This window comes from Chelonoidis abingdonii, chromosome 4 (genome assembly GCF_003597395.2).
Source record: "Chelonoidis abingdonii isolate Lonesome George chromosome 4, CheloAbing_2.0, whole genome shotgun sequence".
In the NCBI taxonomy this organism is placed as follows: Eukaryota; Metazoa; Chordata; order Testudines; family Testudinidae; genus Chelonoidis; species Chelonoidis abingdonii.
The window spans coordinates 87,227,839-87,244,281 of NC_133772.1; the positions used below are offsets into that span (position 1 = coordinate 87,227,839).

At 38.9% G+C, this 16,443-nt stretch overlaps 1 protein-coding gene across 2 annotated transcripts in view; it reads left to right on the forward strand.

Annotated features, from left to right (window-relative positions):
- Positions 1 to 16,443, forward strand: part of RBM25 (RNA binding motif protein 25) — a 38,745-nt gene that overhangs the window by 14,239 nt on the left and 8,063 nt on the right. Inside the window, exons 6-14 of one of the 2 annotated variants that reach the window (XM_032781367.2) lie at positions 228 to 388; positions 3,747 to 3,929; positions 6,101 to 6,154; positions 6,397 to 6,480; positions 10,001 to 10,281; positions 13,552 to 13,768; positions 14,124 to 14,213; positions 15,255 to 15,328; positions 16,165 to 16,315. In XM_032781367.2, the coding sequence (XP_032637258.1) occupies positions 228 to 388; positions 3,747 to 3,929; positions 6,101 to 6,154; positions 6,397 to 6,480; positions 10,001 to 10,281; positions 13,552 to 13,768; positions 14,124 to 14,213; positions 15,255 to 15,328; positions 16,165 to 16,315 (1,295 nt within the window). The remainder of the gene's footprint in view (positions 1 to 227; positions 389 to 3,746; positions 3,930 to 6,100; positions 6,155 to 6,396; positions 6,481 to 10,000; positions 10,282 to 13,551; positions 13,769 to 14,123; positions 14,214 to 15,254; positions 15,329 to 16,164; positions 16,316 to 16,443) is intronic. The other variant, XM_032781368.1, reaches the window with a different exon arrangement.

Below are 16,443 nucleotides of genomic sequence, written 5' to 3' on the forward strand. Positions count from 1 at the left end.
TGTAATTCTTTCAGAATAATGCAGTGGATATTTTTTTGTAAATTTGCAGCGTAAATATTTTCCCTTTTATGATGCATATTTCTGGAATATTTTTAAAGAAGTGTGAGAACCTATTAGTTCAGAGTTCCCAATATGGAAGATATTTAATGATCTGTAAGGAAAAAGCTGTTAAATATTTACCTGAAAACATTGTTTTTTTGCTTTTCATCTCAATCATCAACCTCTAGCTTTTGGGTTTTGTGAATATAAAGAACCAGAATCCACTCTGCGAGCACTGAGACTACTCCATGACCTCCAGATTGGAGAGAAGAAGCTGCTAGTTAAAGTTGATGCCAAGACAAAAGCTCAGCTAGATGAATGGAAAGCAAAGAAAAGGGCTTCCAATGGGGTAGGTATGCAATGTGAGACCTGCACTATGTAACGAGGGGCGGGGACAGGGTTATCTAGGTCTGGAAGCCAGGGCTCTTGGTTTCTATTTCTATCTCAGCTCTTAACTCACTCCATGACTTTTGCTAGACTGGCTCCTAAATCCTGTTTGAGAGTTTGTGGGGCTTGGGAGCCTAATTTGCTAAGCATTTTTGAGAATTTTACTTTAGGGCTTGTTGACACTTAAATTTGCATATTTAACCAATGGAAACACCTATTTTTCAATTTAGCTTGCCTTTGTACATTTACTGAGGCATGCTAAACCAATATAAGCTAGATTTAAATTGATTTAAGGGTGTCTGCATGCAAAGTTGCACCAATTTAACTAAATCTGTTCAAAATCACAGCTTTAAATTGATGCATCACCATGTATCAGCCAGGCCTGAATCTCTGATTCTCAGTTGATATTCATTCTAAAGAGGAGTAATACATAGTATATTGTACCTTACTGTTCTGAAACTTAATGTTTAATTAGAGATTTAAGACGTCTTTTAAAAAGTGACCTATAGAAATGTATTGTTTGTTACAAAATCCATGAGCCAGTTGAGGGACCTGAATTAAGTTTCTCTTGCAGCCTTCACAACTGTTTAAAACTCATGCAAGACAGAAAAGTAGATTTATTTCTTTGCTGTTATACGGCAGTGAACAGATCACAAGCAGATGTAACATTAAGCATGTGGAGTATTTTTTTTTCATCCATAACTTGAGGGAACACCTATTGGAGGGCCATCCAACCAGGGTTACTGTCCATCTAACTCATTCTGAATTTTCTGGTTTAATTATTTAATTGTCTTTTTGGGGTAGTTTGGTGTGCTGGATTTACTGGGTCAAATTCATCAGGAGTGTAACTTGCTTGAAACTAGTAGTTATACTAAAGATTAATGTGGCCCATTTTTGCTAGATGCTTCTCTTTAGCAAGGGTAATAGAGCATCTTCATTCATTTAAAATACCTGCACTTTTTCTGTAATTGCCCCGAGCAAAGGCATATACCAGTGGGCACTCGGTTCTTGAAGGAACAATTATTAATAGTTCTAGTTGGCCAAAGTAGATTTTCAATTTCATTTTGTAGGTAATGAACACACAAAAGTTGGTAAAACTTTTGCAATCAGCGCTTTGTAGTAGCTCAGAAAGCTATACAGAATATGCTGGAAATATGAATACTTTTGTCCAGTCAGAACCATGGCATAAATATGACTTCAGGTTTTTAACATAATTTGTCTGTCTAGCATATGGGGTCACAAGACTATTGCTCAGAACAACAAAGTACTAACAAGGTGAAATCCATATGGTACAAGTACTCTAGTTGCTAACCTAGATTAAGGGAAGAAAGTTTGACTCGAGCACTCACTCCTATCAAAGCTTCCTTTTCCCCCTCTGGCAACAGCTGTAATTTCTATGCTTATGACTGGGATTGTAAGTAACCTTAACACTGTAGTGCAGTTGTAGGACATGAGCAAGAACGAGTATGCTTTCTGTGAATTTTTTTGGTGTAGCAAGGCAGAGAAGGTCAGTTGTGACATGAAGGTTTCCGATGGCGATAAATTTAATCACCTATAGTGAAAATTCCCAATTTTTTTTTTTTTAGGATATATTCTTTAAGTAACCTATTGATATCCATGTAGAAAAGCTCTGTACTCTGATTTCATATAGTTTTGATGATGTAGACCAGTGTTTCCCAAACTTGGGACACCGCTTGTGTAGGGAAAGCCGCTGGTGGGGCGGGCTGGTTTGTTTACCTGCCGCGTCCGCAGATCTGGCCGATCGCAGCTCCCATTGGCTGCGGTTCGCTGCTCCTGGCCAATGGGAGCTGCTGGAAGCAGTGACCAGTACATCCCTCGGCCGTCCTGCTTCCAGCAGCTCCCATTGGCCTGGAGCAGCAAACCATGGCCAGTGGGAGCTGCGATTGGCTGGACCTGCGGATGCAGCAGGTAACAAACTGACCTGGCCTGCCAGGGGCTTTCCCTACACAAGTGGCGTCCCAAGATTGGGAAGCATTGATGTAGACAAATTAGACCCTGGTATGTTCTCATTATTGGTGGTTGAAGGAAATATGAATTGCTGAGGAATATTGATGTAAGAAGTTATGAAATACTACCTCCACTGAAACACTGAGTTATAGTAAATGCATTAAAAGTTTATCAAAGTGCCTGCAGTTCCTTATTAACCCTTTCATGCCTTCCTTGGCGTGCAAGGACCACTCTCAGATCAGAAAGTTGCAGTGCTCTTCTCAGAACTCGTTTTCATGATGATTTTTTTTTATATTAATATACATTACAACACTTAATTTCTGATATGAGGGGGAGAAACCAAGCAACGTTTTGATCTAATTTAGCTCCTCTTCGTGATCACCTCTTCTCCCTGGACCTCTTCAGCTCCCCTCCCTGTCACTGCTTTCTAGCTCTTCTCAGTCTACTCCTTGGCCTGGCGGGCTCTTCAGCTCCAACTGAACCCTTCCTCCCCCATCATTCTTAGCTGCTGCTCCATCAGACCCTTCCCTTCCTCCCCCTACCCGCCTTTTACCCACCACCTATCGCTTGATGAGACACTCAACTGGATTCTCAGGTGAGATTCCATTTTTTTTACAAAATGGGGGAGTGGGGCAGTAAATGGGCAAGATATTCTTTATCCAAAATATTTTTCATAAACTTCTGCATAAAGTTGGTGCAAGGAGGTCCTTTCCCAGAGTTTCCCTTTGTCCTGCTTCCCCACTTGGAGAAGAAAAAAGTGAGGATAAATATATGATCAGCAATAAGGAAACTTCTTGTATGGCAGGGATATTTTCTTTCTAGAAATGTTGCTTTAAAATAGCTCTTTCCCCACAGCTCACTGCTTTAAAGTTTAATTAGAAAAGGAAAATATTTGTTTTGTATGATAGCCTAGTGGGCTTCCAAAAAAAAAAAAAAGCTTAAAGGTGAGCTACTGAAGTGGTCTAAAGTTCCTGATGGAGAGAGACCAGAAGCTATGGTAGATCAACATTAGGGCCACAGCTGTTGATACTCCCCATTTGCTCCCTCTGTCTCTTCCTTGACCTTGATCTGTTTGTCAGTCTTATCACAATCCTGCTGTTGCAGTCTACAGCTATTCCACTTGTAAAACCCTGGAATGCAGTCCCTTTCTGGCACTGCTAGTGTGAGGAGGTCTGAGCAATAGGATGGAGTTGAGAGCTGTTCTTAAGCTTTGGTAAACACAGTAGAGGTACTAGCAGGATTATTTAAAAAAAAAAAAAAAAAAAGACCATTTGGGACAAAATTCTTCCTCTCACAAGTGGGATTTAGTGTGACAGTTTGCTGATTTCACTAAATTTGCCACTTTTCCCTAGAACTCCAGACCGGAGTCTACAAATGATGACGATGAAGCACTGGATGAGGAAACAAAGAGAAGAGATCAGTTAATTAAAGGGGCCATTGAAGTATTAATACGAGAATATTCCAGCGAGCTCAATGCCCCTTCCCAGGAATCTGACTCTCACCCCAGGAAGAAGAAAAAGGAAAAGAAGGAGGACGTATGTGTTTTGATTTTGGACAAAACAGATTTTTCTTCAACTCACCTTTTATATAATGGCCAAACCCTGTGCAAATACTTTAACTCAAAACTTCTGATGAGAAAACAAATCGACAAGCGTTGATGTCAGCAGCAGTTTCATGTATTTAAATTGAAATCTAGTCAGTTTTAGATGCCATCCCCTCTGGATGGTTTAGGGGGTCTGAGCACCTAGACTTCTTGGAACTACAGGTTTGACTCAGCCTTTCATCCCTCTGAAGTAGATATGTTGAACTCAGTGCAGTTTATTGTGTCCTATAGGTTTTTCAGATGAGACCTTAAAAAACAAGGTCCTGCCTATTCTGTGTTGACACTTAAAGATCCCAGAACACTTTTTGTAAGCGTAGTGGTTTGCTCTGGTGTCCTTTACCAAAATTTTCTCTTCTCCTCACTGTTTGATAACATGCCATGAGTCAGCTGGTTGTTGCTACTTTACACCCCAGAGGTGGTTGCATTTCAGTGGTGGTATATGTGTATAGTTTTGAAACACTTTGGGATCCTCCAGGGATGAAAGGCATGTTTTATAATTTTATTATTTTTAGTATAAAACTACTGTTATAAAAATGTTTTAGTTTGGCTGTGTTTGGCCAGCTGGCTTTCCTAAACTTTGTGACACACAAAAAATCTGGTGTTTGGCAGAAATGTTCTGATGCAAACCTCCTTTCTGGGTGATCCTTTCAGTGTACTAAAATAAACTCTGGAGAAGAGGGGAGAACCAAGAATTTACAATTAGCAAGCTAAGACTTTGCTTTTGCAATTGAGTCTCTAACCATGTGAAAATGAGCTCTTGACACCTCTCAACCTCCACCCAAGGTTGCAAGAAATCAGAATCTAGTTGGACTGAGATTTTTACCTGCTTAAATCCACTGTATAATTCCCATTCCAAGGCAGTAATGCAGCTTCAGCTGCTGGTGGAGTGTGAAAGAGCGGTGCAAGAAGCAACACCTCTCCCTCTGGGAGTGAGTATATCATCCCCACATCATTCTTAGTCTAAAATAACCTGAGGAATAGGAGTCCTGAGTTGAGAATTCAGATTTCCTTCCTCACCCTTTCTTTGGGGCAAGACTTTTTGGATGAGAATCTAAGAATGAAGTCATTGTCTAATGCTGTGGGCTGTATAGTATGCAAACAAAAAGTACTGTAAAATGTTTATTGTGCTGTGGCTATCTGTGGTCATGGATAATGACAGATGACTTTACTATCACATTGCCATGCCACTATAATCTTGCAAGAGCCGAATACTAAGTGTACTTTTTGGAACTCTGCTATCTCTGCATGATCTAGCTTTGACCAGTCTGAGCTAGCGGAGCAGATTAATATGTTCTGCCAAAGACACAGCGGCTGTTGGGTTGAAATTGCATTTGCCTTCTCTCCTCGATGGGTAGGGAAATGAGAATTTTGGAGGCTATCATCTTTGGCCTGTGGGGGTGCAGGTGGGAGCAGGGAGATGATCCTAGTTCATCACTCCTTTGACTTTTAAGGAGGAGGAGAGAAGAATCTGTGGGTGGGGGGTGGAGGGAAGATACCATATGAAAAAAACTGCTTATTCTGGGGCTTCTGTCCCCCTGAAGGGGATGGGAAGAAAACTGCTGATGTTAGCAGCTGAGTCCTTCACTAGTTCCACTGGATGAAGGAATGATGGATGATGTGGGGGAGAGGAGGGTGTGTGGGAGGAGTGGCGAGTGAGTGGAATCTGTTTTTGAATTTCAAGCACGGGGGAACCTCGCTAATTCGCACTAACTACCAGGAGACCCATTGCAGATGACTAAATTTTGCGAATTAGCGAGTAAATAAAATCAAGATTTATGCACCACAATGTATTGATCACTTATTTTGACAAGTGTAGCTTAGTCTTATTTATGACATTATTATAGTGTACTAATGTCGTGTAGTACGCTTTGTAATTCTGTGATGTCTTACTAATGAGACCTCACTACAACATCTGTTAAATCATTGCTGAGAAATAGATCAGTGAAGGGAGAATTAGCGAGGTTCTTCTGTAATTTTGTTGAGTCAAAAAAATAAAATCAAGCAATACAATATTGCTTATAGTACAAACATACAAAACATTGTTTTTCAGAGTAGTGTGCAATCTATTTTTAAAAAAAAAAATCTCCGTGGATTTTTCCGCAGATTTTCCGCAGATTTCCAGTGGCCCCACTGATACCTTATCCACTCATCACCAAGGTTCGTTTACATTGTAGGCTTTGACAATGACTATGTTTACTGCTAGTTGCCAGATTTGTGACTCTTGTCCATCTGATTTTTCACTCATTAACATCAGACTGTCAGGTTTGGTACTACAGAAGGGGTATATTTATCTCTTACAAGACTGGTACAAAACTTCTAACCTTGAGCTTTTCTTTTGTTCTTCTGTGTATGTACAGATGGCTCTTAATGCTTTTCCTCCTGTCCCCCTTGTTTTTTAGGAGGATATAAATGCTATAGAAATGGAGGAAGACAAAAGAGACCTGATATCAAGAGAGATCAGTAAATTCAGAGACACACACAAGGTAGTATTCTTGTTTTTGCACTTGATACAAAATTAGGCTTTTACAGAATCCAAAAAACCCCACTTTTATAAAATTTACTGATACAATACACTATCACTTAAAATACTGTTTTATAATGAGGTGTAATATATATAGAGAGAGAGAGAGGGAGAGAGCGCTATTTAAAACCAGCAAAAAACACATACCACATTAAGTGGCCCTTGGCATTTGTAAGACTTTTAGTTGCTATTGATTACTTTGCAGTCTTCTCACTTTATCATGAATAGACACAACTTAAGTTTCTACACATACATTAGGTTAGATATATTTATAACTGAAGACTAAACAGGCTGCAATGTAAGACATACACTTGAGTGTGTTTCTGTAGACGGTTATAACGTAATCCAAGGAAACGTTTTATGGAGAGCTGAAACTTAATTTTAAATTTAAGACTTCTTTATTTTAATAGTTCTAAGTTGAGTGGGGGAAAATTAAAAATAGGTCAGTGATTACCAGAATTACCAAAATTTAGATGCATGGAAGAATTGTAAATTCCCATAAAGCTAATCTATTCATTGACCCCCACCATTATGATAGAGATCATATGGTGACTAATGCAAGATGAAACTCAGCTTGGAAAGTAACATGGAATAGGATGTAAGTATGAGCTTCTGTTTTTTATTATATTTATGGATGCCCCCTCAGAAAAATATGCAAAGGGGTAACTGGCTTGGAAATGTTGTGCACAGCAAATCCCACTTCAGGGTTCCCACCTACAAAAGTTTCTGTTAATGTCAGTGCATTTATGAATGTTTCTGGTTTGGAAGGTGGTACTAATGGATAGTGAAATGCAAACTGTGCATGTAATATATTTCAATGTTTAGCTTATAAGGCGGTATTAATTTTCCCCAGCAAGAGTGGAGGTGGTCCATGACCCATTGAAGTATTAACCAGTGTTCACATTTTGAGCAAACTTTTTTTTTGAATACCTGAAGTTGACATTGATTAAAAGGTTGAAGGTGCAATAAGGTGAAGCGTACCCCTGTTGTTCAGCTTTACCTTGTGCAGCTGTTGGGTGGTACTTTTTCACACAACTTTATCAACGTCAAGCAAAAGGAACACTGCTGGCAACGTAAATACTGCATTTTCCTCTCCACTCAATTTGGGAATGAAAACCTAAGGAAAATTCCAGAAGAGATCTTCTGGTGAATTTCAGTAATTAAATATGAAACTGGTCAATGGTGAGACATAGAAAAGTTGTGTTTAATTGCAGGCCCTGTCAAGTCACTGGTACAAAATATAAACAAATCAGGTGGTTTAAAAAAAATTAAAATGTGCTTCACTGTTTCAGAAGCTGTCAGGCATTTTACTGCCTTTGATCTATTTTATTGGGCGGGGATATTTTGGATTTCTTAACTTGAAAATCAACTTTAATTATAATAAGTGGCCATTGCATATATTGGGTGGAATGATTTAAAAGGGCTGTTGAATCCATAGCAGCTGGCTAGTGAGCACAGTGAACCTTTGCATGTTTTTAAAATGAGTTTATAAAACAATAACCACAGACTGTCAGGGTATCAGCCTTGCAGGGGGCGTCCATTTACAGCACGGACGAGTCTGAAGAGAACTCAAGGTAAGATTTATGATTCTTCTATCTGTCCTTTTCTCTTCATTACTTCATTATATCTGTGATGCTTTTTCCATCCCATTATCCCTTCAGACTCTTTTGTTTACACTGGTAGCAGTTATTTAAACGAGATTTTGATATTAATCAGATAGGCCAATTCATTCCTGTATTAGATTTTTAAGGAACCAAATTTATAAAATGAGTCATATGAGACCAAAACTTGTACAGATAAAATGTCTCGGAGACACAATTTTTGCTATGAACAAGTATTTGAGAGAAAATCCAGGAATTCAGCAAAAGAAATTTCTATTGGGAACATCTAAAATAATCTGTAAGTATCAACTATTTCAGTATATAAACTTTTCTTTAAAAGTATATGAAATTGAGGTAAGTTTGATTTTGAAAGTTGACATAGCATAGTCTAACATCTTACCATATTAGTTCATTACTTTATAAGACGTCTATAAAATAATTTCACTTAGTTTCTAAGTTTTCACCCCCTCTATTTTGTAGAATCTTAAGTTTTGTTTTTCATAATATCAGTTTCCTACCATTTTTAATCCCCTTTTCCTTTTGTGATTTCAATGTATCCAACACTAGCATGCCTGTATTTTACTGTCCATGCAGTGTGGTATGGTGGCTGGATATATTGATCTCTTGTGAATTAGCTTTATTTCTGTAACCCTTTGTCAGTTCTCTGGTCCATGGGCACGTGACAGAAGAATATTTACCAGGTAAGATTGCTTTTTAAAGTTGTCTTAAATGCATTGTTTAAAGAAAGGAAAAAAAAGAAAAGAAAATGCACATTTTATTGTTTCAGTTTTTAATTTCTTTACAGTGGTGGTAAACGTGGAGCCAAAGGGGATAAAACCTGTTTTTTCTGCTCAGTATGTGTAAAAACCATGTGGGGTTCTGGCATCTGTCAGGTTGAGAAACTTGGTCTGTCTTTGTTGTTTGGTATTTTTGTGAACCGTGTACTTGCTCTTCCTCCCAGAAACATAGCTTATAGGCAAAGTTAATCCAGTGTTGGCGATCCATGTCCTAGCACAGCATCTGTAAGTTAACACACAATTGCTTCCAAGGATGGATTTATCTATCATTCTATTGATGTATTTTCTATTGTCTTATAGGAGTTCTGGTTATAGATACTGTTTTTAAATGGAAAAGTTGCAACTGTATACAACTTTAGTGTAACTGTAGCAGATAACCCTTTAGTTTCTATATTTCAAATGAGTGATTTCCAACCTTTTTTAATCTTTCCATCTTGTAGGGGTGGAAGTTGAGGATTCCATTCCGCAGAATTCACTTTTTACACGTGAACAGTTAGAGCTCTTTAGGAAGGGCAAAGTGGGAGGGGTCCAGCTCCCTCCTCACTGTTGAGGCATGTGCACCCGTGTGCAAATGGATGAATTTCTTTGCCCCAAGTTTTCAGATACGGTTGATTTGGTCTGCTGAGACCATGGGGAAACAACTCTGTCCCAATGGGCATCAACTGAATTCTGTTTGTCCAGCTCAGAAGAATAAATTTTTTTGTTAGCTAAAAGTTCATTTTGTTTGTACCTAAGTGGTTCATTGCACCTGTGGAGTCTCTGGCTCTGCTGTGAACCATGATTGAGAGTGCACTGTGTATGTGCAGCTCAGTCGTCATACAACAGTCCAAGGCCAGTCCTGCCCTGCCATCCAAGGTTGGAGATTGCTGGTCTGTGTAGATCTATGCTTTTGCACGAAATCTAGTCTTGTGATTGCTGCATTTTGATTTCAAACTTATGAGTTCAAAACAAACTATTCAGTACATTAAATGTTAAATCACTGGCGGTTTTGGTACGCCCATTACCAGCCTTGCGTGTTGCGCCGGGACTATCAGATTCCTGCAATTATGGAACTAACTGTGAAAGTTCTCTTGTTGGTTTCTAGAAACTGGAGGAGGAAAAAGGCAAAAAAGAGAAAGAGAGACAGGAAATTGAAAAAGAACGGAGAGAAAGAGAGAGGGAACGGGAGCGTGAACGAGAGAGGAGGGAGCGCGAAAGAGAGAGGGAACGGGAGCGTGAACGAGAGAAGGAGAAAGAACGGGAGCGTGAACGGGAGCGGGATCGGGATCGTGACCGGACTAAAGACAGAGACAGAGACCGGGATCGAGACCGTGATAGAGACCGTGAAAGGAGCTCAGACCGCAACAAGGATCGAAGCAGATCACGGTAAATAAAAGTTTGAGTTGCTGGAATAGAACTCTAGTTCTTGCTAAGGCTGTTTACACAAGTGAATATAGTTCAATATATTGGGGTTTTTTTCACTTAGGATTAAGAGCTGTCTTTTTTCTAAGTATGTTTAAAAAAAAAAAAGTCCATGTAAAATAGGAAATATGATTTAAAAAAAACTTTAATTTTGTACATAAAAAGTACACAAAGCATATGACAGTTCCCACAAAAGGTGAAGCCTTGTTGCTCAGCCTGTCAGCCTAGCTGATCGACAGTATGAACAGAGCTAAACTGCAAAGAAGCTAGTGACTAAACATGGTGATGCAAAGTCTGTATGCAGGTTGTGAGACAAATGGGAAGAGGGAGAGAGTGTTTCAAGGAGGTGTATATGTATTAGCCTTGGCACTCAGTGTCTGCACCCTGAATTTAAGGGACAGACTAAATGCTTTTGAGGCCCTTGTCTTGTGGAGGTAGAGCTAGATGGAGGTATCACGAAGTGTCAGAATTGGTAGTCTTATGGGGCACTAGAGGGTTAAAAATAATGTGGAAGATGATGATAAATGTGACTGTCTCTCAGTAGATGGTGATAATGTACCTTTAAATTCATTTAAGATTGAAGCTTTGTATACAAGACTTTTCAGGCCAGCAGTAATCTTATTTTTTTTATGTCCTATATAAAAAATAGAGTAGGGACAGTATTCATACCTAAGGCAGTTGTTCAGGCTGACTCTCTCCCCACCACCCCTTCTTTCCCCCGAAAAAAGGGGAAGAGGCAGGTGGTGACGGTGTTATGGAAAGATCTTTCATAACTTGCACAACTTTCTGGCTTTCTTATTCTCGTCTGCTTTTGGGATGGGTAGGGAGAAAGAAAAGAAGAATCCTTATAGGTCTGGGTGAGGCAGCTGGAAGAGTATCTTTCATACAGACTGGGTTTGAGGGTTATTTTTTCATAACTGGTTGCATTACACTAGGGGCTGGCAACCTTTCAGAAGTAATGTGCCGAGTCTTCATTTATTCACTCTAATTTAAGGTTTCGTGTGCCAGTAATACATTTTAACGTTTTTAGAAGGTCTCTTTCTATAAGTCTATAATATATAACCAAACTATTGTTGTATGTAAAGTAAATAAGGTTTTTAAAATGTTTAAGAAACTTCATTTAAAATTAAATTAAAATGCAGAATTCCCCAGACTGATGTCCAGGACCTGGGCGGTGTGAGTGCCACTGAAAATCAGCTCGTGTGCAGCCTTCGGCACGCGTGCCATAGGTTGCCTACCCCTGCATTACACTCACTATATCCCCACCAAAGATCCTTTTATGCCTCTTCAGACAGAGCATCTGCCCTCCATCATGAGGTGACCTTCTCTTTCCCTGTAATAGTCCTTCAGCAAGGTGATATCCTTTGTTAAGAGGATAAGGGAAAGTTTTATACATAAATATAAAGAAATAAAAAGATTAACTTTTTCTCAGCAAGACCTGCTCTCCCTTTTCACCAGGATTAACCTGGCATACCTCTGTTCCTGGTAGCCTGAAGAATAGGGGACCGAGCTTGCAGTTCAAACTGAGATCTCTGCAAGTAGCACAAACCTTAAGAGTTCTTTAAACTGTAAAACGATGGGCTGGAAAATAAAGGGGACTAATAGCTTTGGGACATGTATGTGGGAAAACTACTAGAGAACATTGATCCTTGAATACTAGTTACTACCATGTGAGCTTAGTGATTCCAAGTGTTTGTGGTTGGGCTGACTAAGAAACAGGTTTAAAAAACAGCAAAAAATTAAATGTACATTTACATAATCAGTTCCATCACTATAGCTAATCATTTTGTACAATAACAAGAGGAATAACTCCAGAGAAGGCAGAGTGGATAAAAATCAATGATTTTAAAAAAATAAAATATATTTTTTTAAATCTAAATCAGATTTTTTTGATAAAATGCTTTTTGATGGAAAAACCCATCTAAAGAGAGAGACATAGCTCAAAGAGATCTCATCATGGAATAGGGATTATAAATTCTAATTCTATAGTATGAGACAATATATTCATGTAATCTAGGGGGAGAGATAGCTCAGTGGTTTGAGCATTGACCTGCTAAACGCAGGGTTGTGAGTTCAATTCTTGAGGGAGCCATTTAGGGATCTGGGGCAAAAATCTGTCTGGGGATTGGTCCTGCTTTGAGCAGGGATTTGGACTAGATTACCTTCTGAGGTCCCTTCCAAACCTAATATTCTACAGTCCTATGAAACTGAGAGAGTTATTTCATTTAAAAAAGAGGGGGAGGGATAGCTCAGTGGTTTGAGCATTGGCTTGCTAAACCCAAGGTTGTGAGTTCAATCCTTGAGGGGGCTGGACTCGGTGACCTTTCAGGGTCCCTTCCAGCTCTACAAGATAGGTATATCTCCATATTAATCTTTAAGAAGAGTTTTGTAAATGAGTTCCAGTAGTTCATGGATTACGGACCCAATCTTATGGGGTTCCAGGGGCTTCTGTATAGATTATTTAGATTAATCTTTCTATTTACCCAATGGGACTCAATGCTCAGTCTAGAAGATACCATCAGAGATGCTTAGTTTTGTAGTTCTCAAACTGTGGATTCGTGTCTCCAGAGATAACATGCTTGTTAACAGCAAAAATGTTTTTAAATAAATAATATATAGAGGTGAGAAATAACAGACCTCAACCCTGTTGTCGCTCTGCAAATTTGCATACACAGAGTCAATCCCTTACCTCTCTCTAAAAGTGCAAAGTTTCAAAAAGTTCAATGAATAGAACATTGTTGGGGGCGGAATAGATCTGGACAAGGAGGAGAAATCTGGAGATAAATGTGAGAAGGGAGGAACAGGCAGTAGAAACAAAAGTGAAACTTTTTGAGCAGTATATTCCAGAAGTCTTAAGGTTTTTCTGAATGTACCGGTTTGAGTTCTACCATACCATTCTCTCACTAGATGGGAAAACCTATAATGGCATCAGGCTGTAAAAGAGACCCAGTTTGGGTCTCATCTATCTCTTGAATTGTGAAGAATATGCATTAAGGTTATAACAACCAACAAGAAAGCACATTTATGTAGAAATCCATGATTAAATCAAGTCTTCCTGACTAGTGATTTAAATCATGATTTAAATCAATTTGATTTAACTCAAATCCACCCTGAGAGAATGTATCAATACTGTATTAAGTGTTTGAAATTACATCCAATACTTGTTTGTGTTTGTTTGGTAGAGGAAATAAGCTAGCTGGTTGTATGCTTAATTGTATTGGCTCTTTTCCTTAGAGAGAAAAGCAGAGACAGAGAACGTGAACGGGAGCGGGAAAGAGAACGAGAGAGAGAGCGGGAGAGAGAACGAGAGCGGGAAAGGGAAAGGGAGAGAGAACGGGAGCGGGAGAGAGAAAAGGACAAGAAAAGGGACCGAGAAGAGGATGAAGAGGACGCCTATGAACGCCGAAAGCTGGAAAGGAAACTACGTGAGAAGGAAGCTGCTTATCAAGAGGTAGTTTGGGAGTAGCTATGCTTTTCAAATTACTTGGAAAGTCACTTCTGATGTCAGTGACTTTTTAATTGTGTGTTTCTTGGTGGTTGTCTTACTGCACAACAGTCCACTTTTTTCCCAACCCCGTATCTAACCTTTTGGCACTGGATGACAGGATTCAAAACACAATGTTACACAAATTAAATCAGTCTGGAGGGAAATTTCTGGCCCATTTATTCCAATGGTTTAAAACTATAAGTAGCGAATTTGTATATCTTGACCTAATTATTTCTGAGTATGTGGAAACTGATTTTGTTTTTTAGTTGGTTTCTAATGCTCATGAGATTGGAGAGTATTTTGTATATTTTTATTGCAGCGTCTTAAAAACTGGGAAATCAGAGAACGGAAGAAAACAAGAGAATATGAAAAAGAATCTGAAAGGGAAGAAGAAAGACGAAGGGAAATGGTAAGATTCGCTATTTGCAATTGGATTCAAAAATTTTTTCCTGTCTGAATTAGAACTGAGGTAGATTCTGTAATTTTCTTCACATAAAGGGCTACTGTGAAATATCCTGTAACGTATTGTCCTGCTTACATCAACAGAACACATGGATTTTGAACACAATATCTTAAAGCTAACTAGCCACTTAAGTGTGATAGATGGCTTTTAAAATGTAAAGCAGAAGCATTAAGTAGGAGATCCTGGAAAAATAAATCTTGGTTGCCTGGCTCTAGCAGAAGCAAAATAGGGAGAGAGCAGGCAGCTGCAAAATACTATAGTTGTCTTACAGAGAATTGCAACTTCAGTATGAAATGTTACAACTGTGACCAACGCACCTGTCAAGTTTTCATTGTAAACGTAGTCTGTTTTCTGACATATGAAACGTTGGTCAGATGTAGTCTGCTGGATGTACTCATGTGGTATGCTTGGCATGTTCAGATTCTGCAGAATGAGGGTTTGTTTTTTTAAAGATTCTGTTCCTCTACCACGTTTTGGCTTGTGCATGAGCTCAATGCTGCAGCACATTGCAAAGGAATATTTAAATCTAAAATTATTCATTAGAATTATTTGTTGATTAAACTTTTGGTTTTATAAAATCTAAATTTCAAGACTAAATGGAACTAATAGTGCCCATTTAAACTGACACTTTCAAATCCATTAAAAAACTGGCTAATAAAGAGTTTATTTGAAGAACCCTATTGTGGTTTTCTTATTTAGGACACAAGAATATTGACCATATGAAAAAGCTTCAAGATGTTAGATAATGAAAACTTCAGTGCTTGACAGTGAGGGACATTTATCCTACCAGTCAGAGATGGACAAACATTAGTGAGTTGTCACACTATTATATGGGAGGAGGGGGATGATGACACTCCAGAAGCTCTCCATCTGCTGGCAGGGGCAATCTGTATCCAATAGCTTAAACAGGGATAGAATGAAACTGAATGTATTTTGTCTGAGAGGAAGGAGTAGAAAACCTTTACAGTAATGTTGATGTCACTACAGGCAAAAGAAGCCAAACGGCTAAAAGAATTTTTAGAAGATTATGATGATGACAGAGATGATCCAAAATATTACAGGTACGTTTGAGTAAGCAACCAAGCGGGAAAATCTAATCCTCATTAACTAGCTGCTTAATAAAATTGTCATGGTTACTGGTAGAAAATAAGAGGCATGAGTGCACAGGGAACTTGGCACTCAAATACTGTGGTGATAGGGATCATTAAGTAGCTAGATTACCTCATGGAGTCAGTACATTCGAAATCTGAGGGAACTGGGTAACACTTTACTGCTACTCACTGATTCAAGGAGCATCCTCTCCTTCCCACTCTAACAGAGATGAGAGTACTGCTTTAGGGTGAGGCAGAACATCAGATCAGAGTAGTCCCAAAACTGTGGGTAAGGGAGGGAAGAGTGGACTTCTATATAAACTTATTTCTCTGCTCTTTATACTGGGGCTGTAAATTATATTCAGAAAAATTTTGTTAAATCAGGGTGGTGAGGATCCTTCTTATGGGAATACCCAAAAAAATTAACTTAAACTGATGAATTAAAATGAGGAGGAGTTCTTATCAAGTACAGGTTTACTCAGGTCTATAAAACACTTACTATTTTCCTAGCTTTATAAATGATCCCACTCTGACTATAATTTTTTCATTCAGGATTCCAGAAAGAGCACTTGTCTCTCTGCATGTCTCATTATCTGCTGAGCATGATGATGCTGATTCTTTGGAGTTGTGTATAGAATGAGAGTTGACATTTTAGCATCTCCCATCATGAGACTAGAGGGTTCAAGGTGCACTTATGCATCTTGTGGTTTTACTTAACGAAAAAATGAATGGAAGCAGTTACGTGTCTGAGAAGGCTTTCATTAGATTGTTCTTAACTTTAAGCACAAAGTTTGTATCTTCTTCAGGGGTAGTGCTCTTCAAAAGAGATTGCGAGATAGGGAGAAAGAGATGGAAGGAGATGAACGAGATAGGAAGAGGGAGAAAGAAGAGTTGGAAGAAATCAGGCAGCGTCTTCTGGCAGAAGGACATCCAGATCCAGATGCAGAACTCCAGAGGGTAAGCAACAACTGGTCTGAGAAAGGAAAATGCATAAATCTTTGTAGTATTAGGCAAAGTTAAATGTCGAGTACACATTTAATAAAGTGGAGGTTTGTAGTTGATCCGGTGGTAATATATGCTTTGTT